General features: G+C 41.7%; 1 protein-coding gene across 3 annotated transcripts in view; it reads left to right on the top strand.

The window, feature by feature from the left end:
• LOC102764241 overlaps positions 1–11419 on the top strand; it is a 32171-nt gene that overhangs the window by 10967 nt on the left and 9785 nt on the right. For 2 of the 3 annotated variants that reach the window (XM_006759705.2, XM_006759703.2), the window contains exons 2-5: positions 985–1106; positions 4097–4247; positions 7313–7434; positions 9201–9311. In XM_006759705.2, the coding sequence (XP_006759768.1) occupies positions 985–1106; positions 4097–4247; positions 7313–7434; positions 9201–9311 (506 nt within the window). The remainder of the gene's footprint in view (positions 1–984; positions 1107–4096; positions 4248–7312; positions 7435–9200; positions 9312–11419) is intronic. The other variant, XM_006759704.2, reaches the window with a different exon arrangement.

Genomic DNA, 11419 nt, shown 5'->3' on the forward strand with positions numbered 1-11419 from the left:
CTGAATGATAGCTTTGCTGGATAAAGTAGTCTTGGTTGTAGGTTCTTACTGTTCATCACTTTGAATATTTCTTGCCACTCCCTTATGGCCTGCAAAGTTTCTGTTGAGGCTTGGCTCCAGCTCTTAGGCCTCCGCTGCTGAAAGTAGGTTCTGGCCTTTGCTTACAATGTTGCGATCCTGCTGGTTGAAGCCGGGTGCAGACTAATGCAGGTTTCTGGGGTTTTTTTAGCTTCCATATTTGTAACTATGTTTCAAACTGCAGCTCAGAGGCCTGCGGCAGGCGGGGAATGTTGGAGCCCTCCGTCACTGAAGCAAGAAAACCTCATGTTAGTTTCAAGCTGCCTGGCTGCCGGCCGCCATCTTGGCTTGTAGTTAATTTGCATATCTCACTGATTAGCCAATGGGAAGCATAGCGGTCATACGCCAATTACCATGTTTCTCTTTTATTAGATAGGATAGGTGAGGAAAGAAAAAAGAGCTAAAAGACTTTCCTTCCCACATCACTTCAGAGAACTAAGTAATAAATCTTTATAAATACCAGTGTTGCTCAAAGGGAAATTATGCAGAGAAAGAACCTTTTTATGTAGGGACACAGAACGGTATAGTGGAAAAGAGCAGTACCTTTATTTAGAGCAGTTGTTCTCAACCTTCCTAAATGCTGCGAACCTTTAATACAGTTCCTCATGTTGTGGTGACCCCCAACCATAAAATTATTTTCGTTGCTACTTCATAACTGTAATTTTGTTACTGTTATGAATCGTAATATAAATATCTGATATGCAGGATGTATTTAGGCGACCCCTGTGAAAGGGTCGTTCGACCCCCAAAGGGGTCGCGACCCACAGGTTGAGAACTGCTGATTTAGAGGCACAAAACCTAGGTTATTTCCTTGTGCTGCTATTGGCCTGCTTTGTAACTTTTCACTGATTTCTCCAGCTACCTGACTACAACCATAAAAACTATTTTTTTCCTTTTTTGTTCCAGGAGATTTTGATGAGTTCACTCACGATAATAATGACAGTATCTTGAAATGCATAGCAGACGATCTTCGGAATTGCTTACCTCTAGAAACCATGCTTTCCTCAGAACGTCTAGCCCTCCAAAAAGTAAGTATATTATTATTAATTTACTCTTAGTGCTACTTGAGGATTCTCCAGTTCTTCCCTAACCCCGTAGTCTCTTCAGACTGATAGTCCTGAATTCTGCTTTAAATAATCTTTCATGTAGTGCTTCAACCATGTTCCCGATTCTTTTGAGTCTCTAAGCCCCCTGGCTTCCCAGTATTATTCACTCAACAGACATTTTTTTGAGGATATCTGTTTGCCAAGCACTCAACCTCTTTCTAAAATCACAATCCAACAGTAATCTGGTCCTGCCTGTATCACTGTCCTGATTTTCTCTTCCCTGTTTCATTTCCTTCACTTTTATCAATGGTGAAGTTTACCTCTTTGTTTCCTTCTCCTACATTTGCGTTGTACAATTTTTGCTTATTCTTCTATTTGTTTATTCCTAGAATTAGTTCTCATTTATCTTCTCCAAACAACCCCTCATTGAAGTCACTTCAAATCCCAACTCCTATGGGATTACAAATGCTATACATATTGTTTCCTAAAGCAAAGCTAATGATAATAATGTCTTCTCCCACTGATCTGAAAATAGCAACCCTCCATATGGTTTTTCTAAGCAGAGGAACTAAATCCTATACATTTTTAACAGTATTGTGCACGTTGTGAATAGTTAGCATATCTTAGTAAACATCTTCTCATTCAAGTGGATTCTCAAAGGAGGAAAATTATGAGTAGTATTAAAACTGAGAGAAATAGCTAATATAGTTTCGATGTTATTGACAAAACAAACTTATTGGTATCATGGTATACCACAATACATAAAATGAGGAAAAAGTATTCATTGCATGTTAATGATCAACCCACAATTCCATATGCTAAATTTCACACACTTTTTCTTTTCTTTCCTTCTGGTCCTTGTGTTTGTTCATACATTTTACGTACTTGTAATATAAATTGTGTGTGTGTGTGTGTGTGTGTGTGTGTAGATATAGATATAATTTTGTAAGTTTCCAAGCAGATAGGTTGATACTTTACCATAATCGAGGTAGAAGGAATCAGACAAAATTTTTTTTCTTTGTAGCCACTTGCTGTTACCACTAGTATTAATAAAGGGCCATAATTTGTAAGCATGAAGGTTTACTAACATTATTATTTGAAAACTTTTCCTCTAAACAAAGATTTCTTGCTAAGTATTTTGATGAGTAAGTCACTGACATGGAGGACTCAGAAGAGCTGGTATTAGTTTCCATTTTGACCCCTCTTACTAGCTACTGTCATTTCTTTGGAGAAATCTCTCTGGGTATCAGTTTCTGTACTTGCAAAATATACTGCTTTGGATGGACAAGATGGTCTCAAAATACTCCTTTCAACTAAAATTGTATATATTTCTCATTGCCATGTTTTGCATAATTACAGGTCAAATAAAAAGTTGTCCACTAACAAAGTGACTCCCATTTGTGTAACTTCATTGAGACTCATTACCTGAATGAGCAGGTGAAATCCATTAAAGAATTGGGTGACCATGTGAGATGGGCACTTCTAATCTGGATGGCAGAGTGTCTCTTTGACAAGCACACTCTGAGAGACAGTGATGGGAGCTCAGCCTTAGACCGGCTTCCCATAGCCACAGGGGTCACTTCCCTGGTCACCAAAGCAGTACATGCATGTTAGTGTTACCTTTATCTTTTTCTTATGTTCTTTCATTTGTATCCTTCCTTCAAATGAGTAAATTGGTCCCCTCACACCCCCCAAAAGTCTCAGAAATAAAATGAAAGAAGGGCAGAATTGCTGATGTAAGTGAAACTAGTCTTTCTGTGCCTTGTTGCTGGCAGAATTTTAGCATATGAACGACTGATGTTTTTCCTTATCCTATATAATAAAAGGCTAATATGCAAATAGACCGAACAGCAGAACAACCGAACAACCGGTTGCTATGACGTGCACTGATCACCAGGAGGCATGTGCAGAATATGGCGGGTGTCGGCCATGGTGGGATGGTGGAGCAGGTGAGCGGGGGTGCCAGACCAAGGTGGGGCGCCAGTCACTGTCATCAGGGCAAGTCTCTGGTGATTACTGAAAATTCTTTGCTCCTGTGCACTGAGGTCCCACCCGGCACTTGCACTGGCTGCTGGCACCAGCCCTGCTCGCACCTGCTATTGGTGCCGGAGCTGCTGCATGCACCCACTGCCAGCGCCCAGCACCGGCCCCGATCGCTCGGCACCATCAGTGGTTGTGAGCGGTGGCTGCCAGCCCCGATCACCCCTACGGGCTTCTCCACCTTCCCCTGCTTTTAAGGGGAGATTGGGGCTGGCAGCTGCCTCTCACACCTGCTGCCAGTGCCCTGCGCTGGTCCCGATTGCTTGACCCCATCAGCAGGTGCGAGCGGCGCATGCCGGCTCTGATCGCCCCTAAGGATTTCTTCACCTTCCCCTGCTCCTGAGGAGCAATCGGGGCAGCAGCTACCACTTGCGCCTGCTGACAGTGCTGGCCCTGCTTGCACCGCTGCTGGCACCAGCGCCAATCGTTTGGCGCCTTCAGTGGGTGAGAGCAGGGCCAGCGAGTCAGTGCGTGGGAGTGGCGGTGGCAGGAGCAGAGCTGCAGGTAGACGGGACCAGGGGGCCACAGTGGGAGGGGCCAGGCAGGGGCATGGAGGATGGACCGAGACCTAGCCCTGTGCCCACCGCAGCCTCACAGCCCACAGTTCTTTTCAAGTTGCACGAATTCGTGTACTGGGCCCCTAGTCTATATATATAAATGGCTAATATGCAAAGTGTCCCCTTGGGAGTTCGACTAGGAGACTGGGAGTTCGATCACTCGCTATGACGTGTGCTGACCACCAGGGGGCAGCGTGAAACGAAGGAAGGCCCTGGCCGGCAGCTGGGGAAAGAAGGCCCCAATCAGCCCTGATCGCTGGCCAGGCCTACGGACCCTACCCGTGCATGAATTTCGTGCACTGGGCCTCTAGTTTAGCAATAAAAAGAGACTTCTTTGTACTTTGTTTCTTTTGATGTGTTTCTTCTCTCCACCAGATCCAGCAGCAGCCAGAACCCACAGTTCATGTGGATGCATTCCTTTATGATGAAGATTCTATTGATTCATTATGTGAGGAAGGAAAAATGAGCAGAAACTATTGTGTGGTGTGTGGCTCATACCAGACAGCACCTTTAGGTCAGCACTCAAGTATGCAAACCTGATGACTTTGTGTGTACTTTTCCTTAGATGTCTTGAGTATACAAATTACTGACGGTCTTTCAATGTTTTCTGAAAGCAAAGGCCAACCTACAGATAGCTATTACCAATTATTGCAGTTAGGGAGACTAAATGGAAATATTGTCTAGCTAGGAAGTCAGGGCATTTAATGTCTCCCAGAAGGGTATCTCTACTTTTTACAGTAACTGGTTGTTTTTTGTTTTTTGGGGTTTTTTGTTTTTTAAAAAATATATTTAATTGATTTTTTACAGAGAGGAAGGGAGAGGGATAGAGTTAGAAACATCGACGAGAGAGAAACATCGATCAGCTGCCTCCTACACACTTCCCTCTGGGGATGTGCTGGCAACCAAGGTACATGTCCTTGACTGGAATAGAACTTGGGACCCTTGAGTCCGCAGGCCGACGCTCTATCCACTGAGCCAAACCAGTTAGGGCTCACAGAAACTGTTTAATCACCAGTGACTTTGCAGTTCCAGGAACTAATCAGAAGTGACTAAGTACAAGGAAACTGACTTATCCTTTCCATATAAAGCATGGAAGTTCACATATAAAGCATATGCAGATTTATTTACAAAAGAAATATAGTTATATTAGTTTAATATAGTCAAGGGGACTGAATGTTCTCCCTATGAAAACATCTACTTGAGAAGTATTGTTGGACGAACAATATTGTTGGATGAACATGGACTCAGAGGACAATGATGGATAATCTTGAGAAAGAGTTTATTCAGGCCATGATTTGACCTAGTAGAGCATCTCTGGTCCATAACAGGAAACCAACTCCAGTGACAGAAATTTTCCTGCATCTCTGTCCCTCAGATGCAGTACCTGTGTCCCAAATAGCAAGCTAGACTGACTCGATGCTCCTTCAGTGTAGCTCTTCTGCTAATATATTCTTTGTTCAAACTGGATATGATTGTTTAGGCTGTTACTTTAGACATGCTATTTCAATCTCCCCACTACCTTAGGTTTATTGCTTAGAGTGCGCTATTCTCCAGGTGTGTTTCCTTATTCTCATACTACTGACCCTAGATAATATTCTCAAAAGTTTACTGTTACCAAATTGGAAATACGTTGCTAATAAAAATATATTGTACCTGTATTATAATTGGGGTTAAATGTCTCTGATTTACTGATTTAAGATTTATTTATTTATTTAAATTATTTATGTATATTTCAGAAGGGAAGGGGAAGGAATAGAGAGATAGAAACATCAGTGATGAGAGATAATCATTGATTGGCTGCCTCTTGCATGCTCCCCACTGGGGATCGAGCCCACATCCCAGGCATGTGCCCTTGACCAGAATCAAACCTGGGACCCTTTAGTCCACAGGCCGATGCTCTATCCACTGAACCAAACCAGCCAGAGCTAAGGTTATTTTTTAGGTAGCCCTTTATGGGGTAAAGTCCATTGGTTTCCATTGGAGGTAGTTGAAACTCAAATAGAGAAGGACTTAAGAACAATAGAGGGAAAACTAAAAAGTGAATTATAACTATAACAGCATATAAGACCTGATTTATCAAAATGTATAGAAGAGCTGTGTTCAACAAATAAAAATTTGAAGAATAGAATTCATTTTCCCACCAAAATCAATTTGTAAATAGTGGCTGGGTATCCACACCCACCCAGATAACCATAATGAATCTGAAAAAGTTATCAGGATGTGGGACTCTCCTTCCCTTTTTGACACAGCGCTTATCTAGCTGCTAATGATGACTCTGTAGCCCAGGGCAGAAGCACTAATGTGGCACAGATGGTAGTAAAGGTGAAGATCCTAGGGAGAGAAGGACTATGGTGGTCAAAGGCCCCCCATTACTTCTGAGGTCCAGTCATACCCTTTATTTTCATCCAGCTGAGTAGCCTGTGTGCTTCCATTTTCTTTGCCGCAATCTATTAGTTATGACCAAAGTTTCTTTCCTTCTGGACCATTATGTTACATAAAACATAGCATAGTAAGTTTTTGTGTTACCTCAGTTTCAGAAAGAAAGAAGGAAGGGAGGGAGGAAGGGAAGGAAGGGAAGGAAGGGAGGAAGGAAGGGAAGGAAGGGAGGAAGGGAGGAAGAAAAAACATACTCAGGCTCTCTCAGATATTTCATTATAGAAATAAAGGAGTGAGAAAATGGGGTAGGAGGCTAGAAGTTATAGCAATTAAACGAAGGGAAATCAGAACAGTGTGGGGAGTATCTTAACCTTCCACATTGCCCTCTCTGCACTCAGGGCTGCCACATTGCGCACCTCCTGAGTGGCCATTCATTTGGTCGTCCACAGTCTGTGCAGCAGTGTGTGGCAGTTCTGTGATTGGCTCTGGGGTAAGGTGAGAAAGCCAGATGGAATGGGAGTTGGGAAGCAGTCCCAACAAACAGCAGGTCATAGCGGCAGGAGGGGGGCGGGGGAGGAAATGAGGGACATAGGATAGGGACAGGCAGCTGAGTAGCTGTTCCCTTAGAGGTCTTTTAAAATGTCAGAGACTGCCCTAACCAGTTTGGCTTAGTGGATAGAGCATCAGCCTGCGGACTCAAGGGTCCCGGGTTTGATTCCAGTCAAGGGCAGGTACCTTGGTTGAGGGCACATCCCCAGTAGGGGGAGTGCAGGAGGCAGCTGATTGATGTTTCTAACTCTCTATCCCTTTCCCTTCCTCTCTAAAAAAATCAATAAAATATATTTAAAAAAACCAAATAAGTAAAATAAAATAAAATGACAGACTTTATGTTTATTCTTCTCCAATACAACTCAGAGTGAATGAGTGAAAAATTATCACATTAATTTTTTCTAAATAACCTCTGACTGCCTTTCATTGAATAAAAAAAATAAAAACATGAAATATCCTATATAATAAAAGCCCAATATGCAAATTATCCCCTTGACGGGGAGTTCGACCAGGGGGCGGGGCCGGCTGGTCAACTATGGGAAGGTAGGCCCCTGCTGGCTTGCACTGGGCCTCTAGTTCTTTATAAATATAGGTGAAGATTTAGAAATACAGAATTGAATTGTTAGTACCCACGCAGAATTTGTTCATTTTGTTCTAATTCTCCAGGATTTATTTCTCATTCCTTCTCTCTCATGGAATTGAAGTTCATATACCATCACGTACTCCCTGATCTGTCGGGAAAGCTCTTGGTTGACGTCGGCTCCAGGCTTGGCACAGTCCTTTATGGGGTAAAGTCCAGCTTATGGACATACTCAACATTTGAAAAATAATTTCTTCTCCTACTAACAACAGTTTTGCCTGCCACCATCCAAGGTGACAGCTTGGTTTTATTTATTAGAGTAACAATAATAAAATTAAAGTCGTATATTGAGTTTGGAATTTCAAAGGCCAGCTCTCTGATTTCCTTTATTAGTTTGTCTCTGTGACTCAGAGGAAGAAATATCAACAAAACAGAAGCAGGTAACCCTCAAACACTTTGCCGCTTTGTAGTCACCACTGCCCTTTAACTCTGTTTTCCTTGTTCTGTGCTAAAATTGTATACTAGCATTGGTAAGCGCTCTTATAAAACTGACAAGTTTACTTGACCTAGGAAATTGCCCATGGCCATAAGCAAGTTACCTAACACCTCTGGGCTTCAAGTTCCTCCCCTGTAAGTGAGCAAATGAAATGATATCCAAGGACACATCTTGCTCCAATTTTCTGTCATCCAAAGTTTGAATGTAGACATTTGTTTCTCAAATATCACATCAATATGACTTTTTAAAAAATTTAAATCACGAGTGCTCTTAATGTTCTTAAATGGTTTAATCAAAAAACTGAAATGTGGTTTCTGGTTGTCATTAGCAGACTTGTTAAAACATGTGGCCAACAGCAGGAGAGGCTCATGCCAGAAACAGGCACTATCAGTTCCCAGCATCGTTGCCCGCCCTAAACAGGAACAGTTAACTCTTTGATGCCTCATTTATTGTTCAGTACTAAAACTTTTATTCTGTGATTAGAAAAGATAGCCATAATGGAAAAGTACACAATTGTCAGGTAGTTTTCTTTGGAGAACATTAGAGATTATGATTGTTTACCATATTTTGTCCACTGTTGTCCATTTGTTTTTTTATTTGTTTAAAAAGTATATAGCTGAAATAATTGGCTATGCAGGTGTGTGGCAGTATTAAATAATTTAAACATATTGTCGTTGTTCTTATTAGGTCACTGATTCAGTCAACAGATTTTTGGAAGGCAGCTATGCTCACCACTATACCACCAACGCAACCTAGTCAACAGATTTTTCAATGCCTACATATGCTCTGTTGGACATATTCTAAAATCCATGATGAGCTGTAAATATAAATTGGTTTACACCTAGGTGTTAGTTGATGTAAAATGGTATTCAGAATATGATTTGACCATTTCTTCCAGATATTGTTCTGTTATTGAAACCAAAATAGATACATAACAATATACAGTCAATTCTTGATTATCCTTGAAAACTAATTGGTCATTATTTTGGCAGATTGCCAGGCTGACTTCCATAAGCCAAATAGAACATACCTCCAGCAACCTCCCTCTGTTGTCAGGCTGCATGATTTTCCAGTTATGGTCTCCACAGGTTTATTCCTTTTTGGCTTTTCCCTGAAGCAACTTCCAAAGAAATTACAGAAATAGGGTGGTAAATGGAGAATCTATATATGATCACTTTCCTCATTTTCACTTTTGTTGAGTACACAGTTTTATCAGAAAAAGTAAGAAATCAATCTTTTAAAATATAATTACTTTTAAATAATGGAAATTACTAAATAATGGAAAAGAACTTCACTAATTACTAGTCAGTAAGTCTTCAAGTTCTTAAAGTTGTCAGTTTTAAATCAACTACAAGATGTTATTTACCCTTACTTTATTGAATTCTATTTTTTAAAGTTTGACTTTTTAAATTTCAAGTAGAAGTAAACCACAATAAAAAGTTAATTCATTTGTATCCTAATATATTCTCATATTTCAGGGTTATCTTTACAGTTCAGCATTGCAACTGTATGGAGTAGAATTGAATGGAGACTTTTGCCAATTGCAGGAAATGATCATAAAAAAATACCAGTTCACTGACAGAATAAAGGTACCCTTTCAAATATATATTTTGTTGTTCATTGTATAGCATAATTTAGGCAACTTCTTCTGCATTATAATTGGAAAATCTTTTTGAATTTATTCTTAGTTGCTATTGTGTAGAAACAGATTTGAGTTGACTTAATATTTTAAAACATTAATAAAGATTAATTATTATCATTATATCCCACTCACATATTTCTCTCCTCCCGATTTTATTAGGAAGTAGGTTTTTTTCTTAGTTTGCTTCATATCAGCTTTAATAATTCTAGCAGCATTTTTGAATCTCAAGATGTTGGTCAGAAGTGTATTTAATTAATCTCTGAATGTAGAAAGTAAGCAAACAGGTTAGTAATGCTCACAACTCTTTATCTTCTGTTTTGTAAGCTTTCAGGAGGAATTGTGGCTGCCACAGAATAGCAATTTATAGGGAAATGATGCCCTAGTTTGGGCTTCAACAGAGTTTTCTGTCTTTCTTATATGTTAGCAGTTTTTAACCTTTTCCATCTCATGGCACACATAAACTAATTACTAAAATTCTGTAGCACACTAAAAAATACATTTTCTTTTTGCCAATATGACCTAAAAAAAGATATAATTTTGATTGAACTACAAAAAAAGTAATAATAGCAATTACCTACATTTTTTGCTCCAAAGTGACTTTTAAAAAAAATCAGGTGCCTATACTTGTATATAAGGATTTCTAGTACCAAGAATTAACCAATCAGATATATCCTTATTAAGCGATGTGACTAAAAAGATGCAACTCTATTTTACGACCTATACTAAAGGCCCGGTGCACAAAATCGTACATGGGTGGGGTCCCTCGGGCCGGCCAATTGTGGGGAGGGACTGCAGGAGGTTGGCTGTGGGAGTGCAGTGCATTGAACATCTGCTCCCTGGTTATGAGTGCATGTCATAGCTATGGACCTGTCGTAACGGTCACTTAGGCTTTTATATATATAGAGATATTTATAGTTCAAGACAGGGCATTCACACCAACAACTATTGGCGTGTTGGCTGTTGTCATTTTTTAAAAAAATATATTTTACTGATTTTTTTACAGAGAGGAAGGGAGAGGGATAGAGAGTTAGAAACATCGATCAGCTGCCTCCTGCACACTCCCTACTGGGGTTGTGCCTGCAACCAAGGTACATACCCTTGACCGGACTCGAACCTGGGACCCTTGAGTCCACAGGCTGGCGCTCTATCCACTGAGCCAAACCGGTTAGGGCTCATTTTTTAATTTGATAATCTAAGGGAAAAGAAGTCAGTGTCCCTCACTAAATAATCAGGTATTTATTGCATGTTTTAAAAATTCTTGTGGCACACTGGTTGAAAATCGCTGCTATATATAAAGGGAAAAATAACAGAAAAGGGAAAGGAAGTTTTTTGGTTAATGAAGTAATACTTATCATTTCAGTAATGATCCTTTATTTTTATACACACACACACACACACACACACTAGGGACCCAGTGCACAAATTTGTGCAACTTAAAAGGAACTGTGGGCCACGAGGCTGTGGTGAGCACAGGGGTGGGTCTTGACCCATTCTCCACGCCCCCACCCGGCCCCTCCTGTCCGCTGTCTACTGGCAGCCACATTCCCGCTGCCGCCTCTGATCCCATGCGCTGACAGTGCTGGTCCTGCTCGCATGGAGCGATTGGGGCCGGCGCCAGCAGCAAGTACAAGTGGGGCCAGCACTGTCAACAGGTGCGAGCAGCGGCTACTGCCCAGATCGCCCCTCAGGAGCAGGGGGAGGGAGAAAAACACACAGGGGCGATGAGGGCCGGCAGCCACTGCTCACAGCCACTAACAGTGCCAAGCAGTCGGGACTGGCACTGGGCACCAGCAGTGGGTGTGAGCGGGCCCTTCGCCAGCAGCGGGTGTGAAAGGCAGCTGCTGCCCCAGTTGTCCCTCAGGAGCAGGGGGAGGTGGAGAAGCCCTGAGGGGCGATCAGGTCTGGTGCTGGGTGCCGAAAGCAGGTGAGCGGTGGCAAAGAATTTTCAGTAACCACGAGAGGCTCGCCCCGATGACCCGCCTTGGTCTGGTGCCCCCACTCACCTCCACCATCCTGCCACGGCCAGTGCCCACCATGTTCCACACATGCCCCCTT

The sequence above is a fragment of the Myotis davidii genome, unplaced genomic scaffold, assembly GCF_000327345.1.
Source record: "Myotis davidii unplaced genomic scaffold, ASM32734v1 scaffold176, whole genome shotgun sequence".
In the NCBI taxonomy this organism is placed as follows: Eukaryota; Metazoa; Chordata; class Mammalia; order Chiroptera; family Vespertilionidae; genus Myotis; species Myotis davidii.